General features: G+C 36.2%; 1 protein-coding gene across 3 annotated transcripts in view; it reads left to right on the plus strand.

The window, feature by feature from the left end:
- Window positions 1–4,631: 4,631 nt before the first annotated feature.
- TANK (TRAF family member associated NFKB activator) overlaps window positions 4,632–13,566 on the plus strand; it is a gene marked incomplete at its 3' end in the record, with an annotated part of 52,250 nt that continues 43,315 nt past the window's right edge. For 2 of the 3 annotated variants that reach the window (XM_084235402.1, XM_084235403.1), the window contains exon 1: window positions 4,632–4,772. In XM_084235402.1, the coding sequence (XP_084091528.1) occupies window positions 4,674–4,772 (99 nt within the window). In that variant the 5' untranslated portion in view covers window positions 4,632–4,673. The remainder of the gene's footprint in view (window positions 4,773–13,566) is intronic. The other variant, XM_084235401.1, reaches the window with a different exon arrangement.

The following is a 13,566-nucleotide window of genomic DNA, read 5'->3' on the forward strand; positions in this document are numbered from 1 at the left end:
AGTCATAGGGTCAGTCAGTGATAGAACAAAATAGAGAATTAGATGGGTCTAATTCATTTTAAAATACAGGTATGATTTTCTCATGAACAGTGATACATAACTTAGGCACTTAACTCTTAAACATACAATTTCTACATTAGCAAATTACGGTATGAGAATCCCTATGGCTACTGATCTTTGTTTTTCCTTCCCTGCTTATATACTTGATTTTAATCTCATGTTCATTTTTTGTAAATGACTTACAAACTCCTTCTTTAACTCCTTCTTTAAATGATGCAGTGCCTAAAGTACTCCAGAAGTTAATGGGAATTATCAGCTAACCCTTACATCATGTTAATGCTGACTACTTATGTTTCCTTAGTGTCTGTGTTTCTTTAGTGTCTGTGGCATATCAGAGGTTCTTACAATGTTAATTATCCTAACAGCATTTCATCTTTTCATCCATCAGAGGCAGAAGCAAACTTCCTAAGTAAAATATGTAAATTTTCATTCTCTCATTTCTTCAGAAAGTAATGACATTGTAATCCTCATAATAAGAAATCTGAAATTGTCTTTAAACCTGGAAAATGAATGAGCATTATCTTTAAATGGAAGGCTTTGGTTGAGGGTATTGAAATGTTACTTAGGTATTTAAAAGAACATTGTGATTTATGGTGAGCTGATTTTCAACAGATGGGACCAGGACAGCTGAATAGCCAATGTGAAAGTAGGGATCTGGACCTCTACCTCAAACCATATCAGATTAACTCAATATGAATCAAGACTAAATTTTAATAATTAAATTTTCTAATTTTAAAAGAAAAAAATTAAATAAAAAATTATTAATGTAAAGGATGGTTACAAAAAGACTTTTTAAATAAAATGTGTTTGTTGGGTCAGGACACACATACCAGGGACAGTGGAATAAGAGTGAAGAGACAGGGACTTCAAGCAACTAATCTATCCACTCTAAGTGACGGTTTCTCAGCACAGGTAGACCATTGCCACCCAACTGGTCTCCCCATCTCCAGTTTTCTCACCTCTTTTAATCCACTCTCTGTACCAATGGGTCTGAGAATGTGGTCCCCAGATGGTAGCATCAGTACTGCCTAAGACCATGTTAGAAATGAAAACTCTTAGGCCCCACTCTGAACAACTAAATCACAACCACCAGGATGCGCCCCGGCATCTCTTTTTTAAGAAGCTCTCTGGGTAATGCTGATGCAGACTGACATTAGAGAGCTGATCTTTTTTTTTTTTTTTTTTTTAATAGAGGCATGTTTTATTTATTTATTTATTTGTTTGTTTGTTTTTGTTTATACATGCACTGGGTATAGTCAGAAGCGCGGGAGGGTGAGAGAATTCACTAGAGCCAGAGCGGGGAGCAGAGCAGGCAGAGGGACCGAAGTACACTGCTGAAGGGAGCAGCGGGCGGCAGGGGAGGTCTGCGCGCCATGTGGGACCCTCCTCTGGTGGCCGGGGAGCAGCCGGGGATCGAACCGGCGCTGCAGAGGCCGCCGGCAGCTTCGCAATCCAGCGCTCAACTGCTGCGCCACCGGGGAGGCCCTAGAGAGCTGATCTTCACCGATTCCTTAACAGTGTGAGTCAAAGCTCCTTAGCACAGCTCAAAAGATTTTAAAAAAAAAAACAAAACTATAAAATTCTTAAAAGAAAACGTGAATGAAACTTGCATAACATTGGATTAGGTGATGCTTTCTTAGGTGTGACACCAAAAGCCCAAGCAATAAAAGAAAAAAAATAGATAAATTGGATTTCATCAAAATTAAAAGCTGGGTCAAAGGACATTATTAAATAAAAAGTCTACAGAATGGAAGAATTATTTGCAAGTCTAGTAGAGGTCTTGTTTCTAGAATATATAAAGAACTCTTAAATAGTTGAAAGACAAATCACCCAATTAAAAGGTAGGCAAAGAATTTTTTTTAATTTAAATTTTATTTTTATATTCCCCATACAATTACAACCCCCTTATTTTTACCCCATTCTCTCCTTTCCCCGCCCCCCACCCCCCAAAGAGTGTCTCTTGTTCATGGTTGTTTGTTGATTTTGATATTTTCTTTCTTATAGTTATTCTTTTTCCTGGTCCCTTATTTAAGTTTTCTAGATTCCTGCTATGAGTGAGACCATTTTTCTTTTTGTTTCTGGCTTATTACGCTGAGCATGATCCCTTCCAGCTCCATCCATGTTGCTGCAAATTGCATGTGTTTATCTTTTTTGAATGCTGAGTAATATTCCATGGTGCATATGTACCACATCTTCTTGATCCAGTCATCTATTTTGGGCATCTGGGCTGTTTCCAAAGCTTAGCTATTGTAAATAGTGCTACTATAAACATAGGGGTGCAGGTGCTCTTTGGAATTGATGTTTCTGTGTCCTTTGGGTAAATACCTAGGAGTGGAATTGCTGGATCATATGGAAGCTCTATGTTTAGTAGGTCAAGAAATCTCCACACAACTCTCCATAGTGGTTGGACCAGTTTGCACTCCCACCGACAGTGCAGGAGAGTTCCTTTTTCTCCACAACCTCGCCAACATTTGTTGTTGCTAGTTTTTCTAATATGTGCCATTCTCACTGGTGTAAGATGGTATCTCATGGTAGTTTTGATTTACATTTCCCTGATTACAAGTGATGTTGAACATTTTTTCATATGCCTGTTGGCCATTTGCATTTCCTCTTCAGAGAAATTTCTTTTTAGCTCTTCTGCCCATTTTTTGACTGGATTATTTTCTTTGTTTTTGTTGAGTCTCATTAGCTCTTTGTAGATTTTTGTGATCAGTCCTTTATCATTAGTGTTGTGTGCAAAAATGTTCTTCCAGTCGGTGGGGTTTCTCTTTGTTTTTGTTATTGTCTTTTTTGCTGTGCAGAAGCTCTTTAATTTGATGTAGTGCCAGCTATTGATCTTTTTGGCAAAGAATTTGAATAAACATTTTTCCAAAGAATATGTACAAATGACCAATAAGCACTAGAAAGAAGTTTAACATCATTAGTCATTAGGAAAATACAAATCAAAACTGTGGTGAGGTGCCACTTCACACCCACTAAGATGGCTGTAATTTTTAAATGGATGGTGAGTTAATGAAGATGTCAAGAAATTGGAACCCCTGTACATTGCTACTGCAAATACAAAGTGGTGCAGCTTCTGAGAAAACATTTTGTGTGGTTTATCCAAAAGTTAAAGGGAATTATCACCTAACTCAGAAGTTCTGCTTTACAGTATATTTACAAAAGAATCAAAAGAATGTGTTTACATAATTATGTGTATACAACTGTTCTTCATAACTTTATTCAAAATACCCAAAAAGTGTCCACTAACTCAGCAATGGAAAAACAAAATCTATACAATGGAATATTATTCAGACACAAAAAACAATGAAGTACTATTACATGCCACCACACAGATGAGCCTCTGAAATTTTATGCTGCATGAAAAAAAGTAGTTACAAAGGTCGTATATGAAATGTCCCAAGTAAACAAATAAAATACACAGAGTCAGAAAACAGATTAGTGGTTGCTTGAGGGTTGAGGAAAAGGGGGGAATTAACACTAAATGCTAATAGGAAAAGGACTTCTTTTTTATGGTAATAAAAATGTTCTGGGATTAGACAATGGTGATGGTTGTACAACATGGAACATAACTGAAAACCAGTCAAGTGTATACTTTGAAGTGGTAAATTTTGTTATATTTATCTTAATTAAAAATACTAATTTTTTAAAGCATTATGGACCTGAAGACAAAATGAAAGATGTTATAAAAGATTGGAGACTGAAATTATGAAGGATTGTCAGTCACAGAGAGATGGAATAATTTGATATCCCCTAAAATACCCTGTGAACAATTAAAGAACTTTATCTGTATTATAGTTTTTACAGCTGGACAGGGAGAATCAGCCTTTAGATGACCCTCTGTTTAGAACCAGAGTATGGTTAGAGATATTATACGAACTGAGATGATAAAACCAAGTTATCTATGCTGAATAAATTACCTGTAGTTCGGAAACAGCAGGGAGGTTGAAAGACTAATGGGGTGGGGGCCTAGGACTGAAGGGATATGATTTTTCTTTTTTAATGTACAATCCAACAGCAGCTCTCCCTAGATTTTGTGCTAAAATAAGAGCATTTTCACACATTTTAATTGCTCTGTGATAACAACAGTGTGAACTCCATCCACAAACATTTATTATCTATTTAATTTTGCTCTAATTTCAGTGTAGCAAGAATTCACCTTGTAAGTGGGAGTAACTGTCCGTTTAATAGAAAGAAATCCCTTCCCACATTACTAGTCCTGTTGTGCACTTCTGTAATACAGTATTAATGACAAATGGCCTTTTATATTTTTGCAGTTTTAAGTTGCATTTACACTTACTGTTTTCAAAATAGCATCTTTATTGACTAGTACTGCTCCTTGAACATTATTGAAGATGTAATTTTAAAAGATAAGGCTTCATGTTTCTGATCAGGATATTAGATTAGATTTTTATGCCTTCAAAAACCTTTATGTGCAAGTCCTTGGTTCTACAATATTTGTGGTAAATTGTGTAGAACTGATGCATTTTAATAATTAAGATGCATTTTTTAAATGAGATTTATAAACTTACTAACTACTCAAATTGTTCTGATTATTTTCCAGACCTGTCATTTATTCCATCCTTTATAGTGATGCTACAGGACAGGAAGGAATGGATAAAAATATTGGCGAGCAACTGAATAAAGCTTATGAAGCCTTTCGTCAGGCATGCATGGATAGAGATTCTGCAGTAAAAGAACTACAGCTAAAGGTATGTGGTCTTAATTTTGAATTTTTTATCCTGGTGAATGGAGAGTCTATTACAACTGAATAATACATTTTTTAAAACTGACTTGAAAAATTGTAATTATTGAAACACAGGGCTATATTAATGGATGAGATTTGAGATTTTTATTTGTTGTCTTTTAAGAAACATTGTGACTTGTGGAAAAAGTAAATGGGTTCTTAAGGTGATTGTGTTGAGAAAAAGGTAAAGAATATTACCTTACATAAATAATTTTTAAGCAAATGACAGACTAAAGGAAGGATCACTGTCTCTGCTAGTTTTGATTTTTTGGTTTTTTTGTATTGTTATTTGACTGGTAGACTACAGATTTGTTACTAATTTTACTAAACTCTTCCATTCTTTATAAGTTTAAAATAGAGCATTTCAGTGAAATCGTTAATGGCTTTATTAAAAGCTTCAGATTTTTAAAATCACTTCTGCACACATAAAATTTCTGTTAGTATTTTCAGTTTCAAAAGAAAGTAAATTGGAGGAAAGGTAGATCCAGGCAAAAATTACTTAGCTTAGCAGCTCCCAGGCACATGTCTGTGACTGGTCCAAAAGAATAATGACCTTCTCATAATGCTAAATTTATTCAAATTCTATATTTATTCTATATTATCAGAATAAAGCACAGTTACATTAGCATACTCTGTAAAGTGATCGTAGTGGTTTTTTTGTTTGTTTGATAACGTTAGAGTCTCCAGTAACACCCATACATTTTCTGAAATGATTCTCTGAAATGATTCACAGAGCTTCACATACATTCATACTGTAGTTATAGCAGTGACATGGTCAGATCATTAATGGAAAAAAGACATCAGGTGACATATAGAAGAATCCATGTTCAGCCTTCCTATGTTTGCATTCTACTCTCCTGTGAGAGCACACCACCTTCAAAATTCCTTCACACATGTGCAGTGCTTCTTCACAGGGAACTGCATTTGAGACTCAAGAATTCAGAGTTTTCACTAAGGGCTGGTAACATAGCCATCCTCTCTCAACCAAAATTCCAGATGCTTGGAAAGAAAGTAGGTATTCATCTTCAATCTCATGGTACAATCTAAGTAGGCTGGCAAGCAGTGACAACCTTATTATTTAGGAAATGTTTTCAGTGCCATTTAAGGGTCCATCTTGCAAGTGAGTCTTTCTGGACCTGTTATGTTATATTGTATCTGTCTATGCAGCTGAAAGTAAGGGAGAGTCTTGTGCTGGATCACCCCAATTAAAAAACCTTTTTATCAGCCTGTGAAATTTTTACTGTTCTAAGAAATGCACTAGCCATGCAGCTCATAGTTATTCCGTAAATATAGGAACTACACAACTCTCTTACTTCTTTCTCATTTATGCATTTACTATAAAACTAGCTGTTATATAGGTAGATTTATGAACTATAGGTCTTCATTCTCCTAGGAGTGCCTAGGAGAAACAGAAGCCGGATAGTGACAGGGAGCTTGCTAAAATTACTGAAATAAAGTTGTAGAATTTGGATTTCTTTTCCTTTCTAGTTCAGGTTTAAGACATAATCACTTTGTGAAAACAAAACAAAAACACTCCAGCTTTTATTCTTATTTTCTCATTAAGTTCATTAAGAAACATTGACAATCCTATACTTGTTCTAAGAAAATGAGAAAACAAAAATTAGGGAAGAGTAGCTGTGAAATATTTTTAGATTAAAGCAGAGACAGGAATTTCTCTCCTCCTCCTCTTCCAACACCAACCAGTGGTAAGCAAAGGAAGACTTGTAATTTAACCTGATATCTATAGTAGAAGCCTTTGTTTATATCAGCTATTATCCCTAAAGAGAGAAAGGGAATTTTTTTTTAAGTTTTTCGTACACTCAGAAGAAAAGTGTATACTATAAATTTTATACATTAAACTCAAAATATCTTGACTTATTTAAGAAATGTTATTAAGTGTCTTTTATATACTGGGCCCTTGATGAGGTTCTGAGAATGCTGAAATAAAACATATGCCTTTGAGAAACCAATATGTAAAGAACATAAAGTTGCAATAGTTGTTACCATAGTATGCAGAGTTCTACAATAGAGATCTGTGCAGGATAATGTATGAGCTAGAGGAGATTCACCTAACTTAGTCAGGGATGATTAGTTCATAAATCCCACTATCGTGCATGACAGTTGGGCTAAGATTAAGAGGCTTTCTAGGGTAATTGGACCCTTCTCAATAAGACTGAGACCAAGTATTTAAGACCCTTCTGCCCCCACCTCCTGCCAAGGTATATAAAGAAGAGGATGAACAAAATTAAACCTGCAGTGCCCCAACAGTAAGAAAGCAAATAAAGAAAACAGATAACCCAATTTTTAAAAAAAAATGGGCAGAGAAGCTAAATAGGCACTTTTCCAAAAAAGACATAGAGATGACCAATAGGCACATGATGATGAAAAAATGTTCATCATCAAAGCCACGATGAGATACCACCTTACACCAATGGAAATGGCCCATATTAAAAAGACTTAAAAACAATAAGTGCTAGCAAGTGTATGGAGAAAAAAATAACCTTCTTAAGCTGTTGGTGGGAATGTAAACTGGTCCAGCCCTTATGGAAAGCTGTGTGGAGGTTTCTCAAGATGAAAAATGGATCAGCCATACAAGCGAGTAATCCCACTCTTAAGTATCTATCAAAAAAATACAAAAACTCTTAATTCAAAAGGAAGACTGGACACCCATGTTTATAGCAGCACTATTTACAACAGCTAAGATATGGGAAAAACCTAAATGCCCAAAAATGAAAGAGTAGATCAAGAAGATGTGATATGTATACGCAGTGGAATACTACCAGGAATTAAAAAAGATAAAATCATGCCATTTACAGCAACATGGATAAAACTGGTCAGGCCTAAACTAAGTAAAATAAGACAGGAGAAAGGTATATACCAGCTGTTACTTACATATGGAATAAATATAGAAAAACCAAACAGTGGTTCAAAGTCAAACTTCAGAACCAAGCCCTGAAAACTGAACATTGACCTTTGCCTTTGGAGGTGGGGGAGAGAGGGAGAAGGGTGAAAGCAGAGGGCTGGGGATTGGGGAAGAACACTTTGAATTGGAGGAGAGGACTAGGGGTGCTTTGGTATAGGGAGGGCAACAGTGACTACACCTTTGAGGGGGAGGCGAATCCTACACTGTCAAAACACTAGTGAGGATGTAAAGTGATGGTACTTCAATAACAATTGAAAAGATTTTTTAAAGGAGGAATTCCCCCCTCAAAAAAAAAGGGGGAGGGGAGAGAAAGAAAGCAAGTAAGATAATATGCATGGCTAGGAAGCAAATAACATTTGAAAACAAGATGGAAAAACAAAAAGAGATGGAAAATCAAAAAGAGAAGACCACAAAAAAAGACTGAATAAAATGAAGGCAAATGTGGGAAAAAAATTTTAAGTAGAATTAAATGGCAGAATAGAGAATTTTAGAAATAAAAGACTCAAATGGGGCTTCCCTGGTGGCGCAAGGGGTTAAGCACCATACTATGAAGCAATCCATAGTCTCTGCAGCACCAGTCGATCACCAGCCAGCCAGGGAGCAACTCACATGGCGCAGCAGACCTCTCCTGACTCGTCCGCTGCTCCCTTCAGCAGTGTATTTCATTCAGTCTGCCTGTTCTGTTCCCCACTCTGTCTCTAGTGAATCCTCTCACCCCCTGCATCTCTGGCCTGTACCCCATGTTGGAAAGGGAGAGAAACAAGATTGATGAAAAACAAGGAAACTGAGAAATATCAGACTCAATTAGAAAAAGAAACATAAGGACAATAGGTATAGCAGAAGGTGAAGAGAGAGAGAAAGGAAACTCAAATCAAATATATAATAGCTGAGAATTTCTCAAACTAGAGTGAAATAAGCATGGATATCCAGGAAACAAAAAAGAACACCAAAATCTCTAAATTAAAAATGACCTATACCAAGGCACATCATTGTTAAGTTATCAAAAGTCAAAGATATAAAGTTTTACTGACTATCAGAAAAAGAAGGTAAGGCACTAAGACATCCAAATTACTGTGGGTTCTGCTCCAGTCACCCACCAGGCAAGAAGAAAGTGGAATGAAATGTTCACAATTCTAAAGGACAAGAACTGCCCGCCAAGAAGAATCTTTTGCAGAAATTACTATTCAAATATGAAGGTGAAATAAAGGCCTTCCCAGACAGACAGACATTAATGGAGTTTATCATTACCAGAACTGCCCTACAAGAAATGTTGAAAGTAGTTCTACTATAAGAAAAGAAAACTCAAAACCCTGAGTAAAATGACAATATGAAATTAAAATCAGCAACATGATCAAGAATGTGACAGAACACTAAAGGGAGGAAAGAAAAGGAGAGACTCTGTATAGTTCAAATTCATTGAGTTGACACCAGCTTATAAAGGAGTTTTTTAAGACAGTTAAGAAAATGAATGAATGGCTAGGGAAAGCTATTTAAATGAAAGAGCAGAAAGAAGAAACAAATGGAAAAAGAAACAACAGAAAGACAAAACAATCTAAAAAACCAGAATGACAGTAAATAAGCCTCATATTATCTAAATGTGAATGGTATGAATTCATGAATTAAAAAGGCACAGGTGATAGATTGGGTTAAAAAGTTTCAGTCATCTGTACTTTGTTTGCAGAACACATTTAAAACCAAAAGACAAAAGTTAACTTAAAGTGAAAGATTGGCACAAGGTGCCTTCAGCCAGTAACTCAGAAATGCAAGAACTACTATTCTCATATCTGATAAATTAGACTTCCAGCCAAAAAAGACAGAGATGGAAACTACCTAATTATCAAGGGAACAATTCATGAGGAAGATGCAGCTACCATCAATATTTATGCACCTAACACAGGGACACCTAGTTATATAAAAGAACTATTAACAGATCTAGAACAGCATATTAACAAAAATACAGTTATTGTCAGAGCCTTTAACACACTGCTGACACTAATGGATGGGCATTCCACACAGAAAACCTAACAAGGAAATAAAGGCCTTAAATGAAATATTAGACCAGATGGACTTTTTTTTTTAATATTTTATTCTATATAATTCTTACATAATTTTTCATTTTTGCACAATGCATGCATTTTCATTTTGGTTATATTCCCCATACAATTGCACTCCCCTCCCCCTTATTTTGACTCTAATCCTTCCTCTCCCCGCCCCCCACCCCCTACCTCTAGTGTGTCTCTGGTTTATAGCTGCTTGTTGATTTTGATTTTCACTTTGTATTAATTAGTCTTTTTCCTGGTCCTTTATTTAGGTTTTCTAAATTCCTGCTATGAGTGAGACCATCCGGTATTTTTCTTTTTCTTTTCTGACTTATTTCACTAAGCATGATCCCTTCTATCTTCATCCTTGTTGCTGCAAACTGCATGTGTTTATCTTTTTTGATTGCTGAGTAATACTCCATTGTGTATATTATGTACCACATCTTCTTGATCCAGTCATCTATTTTTGGGCATTTGAGTTGTTTCCATAGCTTAGCTGTTGTACATTGGGCTGCTATAAACATAGGAGTGCAGGTGCCCTTTGGAATTAATGTTTCTGTGTCATTTGGGTAAATACGTAGGAGTGGAATTGCTGGATCATATGGAAGCTCTATCTTCAGTAGGTTGAGGAATCTCCGCACAGCTCTCCATAGTGATTGGACCAGTTTGCACTCCCACCAACAGTGCAGGAGAGTTCCTTTTTCTCCACAACCTTGCCAACATTAGTTGTTGCTAGTTTTTTTAATATGTGCCATTCTCACTGGTGTAAGATGGTATCTCGTGGTAGTTTTGACTTGCATTTCCCTGATTACAAGTGATGTTGAACATTTTTTCATATGCCTGTTGGCCATTTGTATTTCCTCTTTGGAGAAGTTTCCTTTGAGCTCTTCTGCCCATTTTTGATTGGATTATTTTCTTTGTTTTTGTTGAGTCTCATCAGCTCTTTGTAGATTTTTGTGATCAGTCCTTTATCATTAGTGTTGTGTGCAAAAATTTTCTCCCAGTCGGTGGGGTTTCTCTTTGTTTTGGTTATTGTCTCTTTTGCTGTGCAGAAGCTCTTTAATTTGATGTAGTTCCAGCTGTTTATCTTTGCTTACACTATCACTGCTTTGAGTGATGTGTCTGTAAAGATGTCTTTGAGGTGCATGTAATGTAGTGTTTTGCCTATATTTCCTTCTATATATTTTATGGTTTCAGTAGGCCAGATGGACTTAACATTTTCAGAGCCTTCCATCCCAAAAGAAATGAATCTACTTTCTTCTTCAGCATATATGGAACATTCTCGGAATAGATCATATGTTGGTACATAAAATATTTCTCAGAAAATATATGAAAACAGAAATTATATTAAGCATCATCTTAGATCACAGTGGTATAAAGCTAAAAGTTATGGTTACAGGAAGAATCCTAGATTAAACCAAAATATGTGGAGACTAAGCAGAATGTTTCTAAACAATTCCTGGGTCAAAGAAGAAATCAAAAAGTATGTAAAGACTGGCTTTCATAGTGAGACAAATTACTAAATCCTTTGGGGTTGCTCTAAAAGTAATATGATGAGAGAAGTTCATAGCAATACAGACCCACAAATAGAAAAATTTCAAACACTTTAACTTTACAACTGAAGGAATTAGAATAAATCAATCCAAAAGTCATTGGAAGGAAGGAAATAATAAAAGTTGTATTACACCGTAACAATGAAATATCTGGAAGTAAACTTAACAACGGAGGTAAGGCACTTATACATTAAAAACTAAAGGCTGTTGTTGTTTGCATAGAAGAACTGGGGTATAGGCCAGAGATGTGACGGGGGTGGGGGTGGTGGTGGTGAGAGGATTCATGAGTGACAGATTCGGGAGCAGAACGGGTGGATTTACTAAAATACACTGCCAAGGGGAGCAGCAGACGAGACTGGAGAGGTCTGCGGCACCATATGTGGGTTAGCTCCCTGCAGGGACTTAAATTCAGGCCTTAGCGGGGACAGCACTGAGACTTAACCCCTAGGCTACCAAGGAGGATCCTAAAGACTCTGTAAAAGGAAATAAAAGAAGACACAGAGGAATAGAAATATGTTCCACACCAATAAATATAAAGCTATAAATATTGTGCTGTCAGATTTAATTTAGAACTAATCTTGACCCTTCTGAGATGTAAACTCTAAGTCTCAAGGCTTACATTACCAATTTTATAAAATATGTTTGTAAAAGTTGCATAAAGGCATAAAATACCTTTATAGTAGATACTATATTTTTTCTTCCATGAATAAACATCATTAAAATGATATTAAGGTAATTTATGGATTCAAGACAATTACAATCAAAATACCAATGTCTTTTTTCAAGGAAATAGAACAAACACAAAATTTGTATGGAACCAGAAAAGGCCCCAAATAGTTAAAGTAATTCTAAGAGAAAAGAAGAAAAATGTAGGTATCACATTCCTGACTTCAGTTTATACTATATAATAGCAGTAATGAAAACAGTATGGTATTGATACAAAAACAGAAACACAGACCAATGGAATAGAATAGAAAGGCCAGAGATAAACACACACACACATATACGGATACTTTGATAAGGGAGCTGTGACCATACGATGGAAAAGGGAAAGCCTCTTTAATAAATGGTGTTGACCAACATAGATAGCAAAAGAAAGAAAAGAAACAAGCTCCACATTTAATTTCATACACATAAGTTAATTCAAAATGTATTAAAGATTTGTATATAAGAACTTAAACCATTAAATACTTAAAACATGGGGGATACAATACAGAACATGTATTGTCCTGCAAAGATGTATTTGGGGATGTAACCACAACAATAAGGGAAACAAAAGCAAAAAATAAACAAGTAGAACTGCATCAGACTAAATAGTTTTTGTACCTCAAAATAAACCATTACAAAAACAAAAATGCAGCCTAAGACTCAGAAAAGACACTTATATATTACATATCTGACAAAGAGTTAATTTCCCAAATATACAAAGTACTTATACAGCACAGCAACAACAAATCAGACATCCTAATCATAAAATGGGGAAATGACCTACATAGACACTTTTCTAATGGAGATATTCAAATGACCTACAGGCACATGAAACACATTCAGCATCACTTATTATAAGGGAAATGCAAATCAAAACCATAATAGGTTATCACCTCACCCCTTGAAAAAGGCCTATATCAAAAAAGAATGGAAGCAACAAATGTTGGTGAGGATATAGAGAAAAAGTAATACTCATCCACTGTTGGTGGAAATGCAATTTGGTGTCACCTCTAGCAAATGGTATGGTGAGACCTTAAAAAAGTAAAAATGGCAATCCCAGCAGTACCTCTGCTACTTACCCAGAAAACAAAAATTCTGATATGAAAACATTTATTTCACTGTGTAGTTGCCAGTGTACCAAGCTAAATACCCATTAACAGGTAACTGGGTAAAGAAATTGTGTAATGCATACTCAATGGCATGCTACTCATCTATTTTTAAAAAGGTGAAGATAGTGGGGCCTCCCCGGTGGCACAGCGGTTGAGCGCTGGGTTGCGAAGCTGCCCACAGCCTCTGCAGCACTGGTTCGATCCCCGGCTGCTCCCCGGCCACCGGAGGAGGGTCCCACATGGCGCACAGACCTCTCCTGCCGCCTGCTGCTCCCCTCAGCAGTGTACTTCGGTCCTTCTGCCTGCTCTGCTCCCTGCTCTGACTCTGGTGAATTCTGTCACCCTCCCACGCTTCTGACTGTACCCAGTGCTTGTATAAATAAATAAATAAATAAATCTTTTTTTAAAAAAAGGTGAAGATAGTGCC

Source organism: Talpa europaea, assembly GCF_964194135.1.
Source record: "Talpa europaea genome assembly, chromosome: 1".
Taxonomy (NCBI): domain Eukaryota; kingdom Metazoa; phylum Chordata; class Mammalia; order Eulipotyphla; family Talpidae; genus Talpa; species Talpa europaea.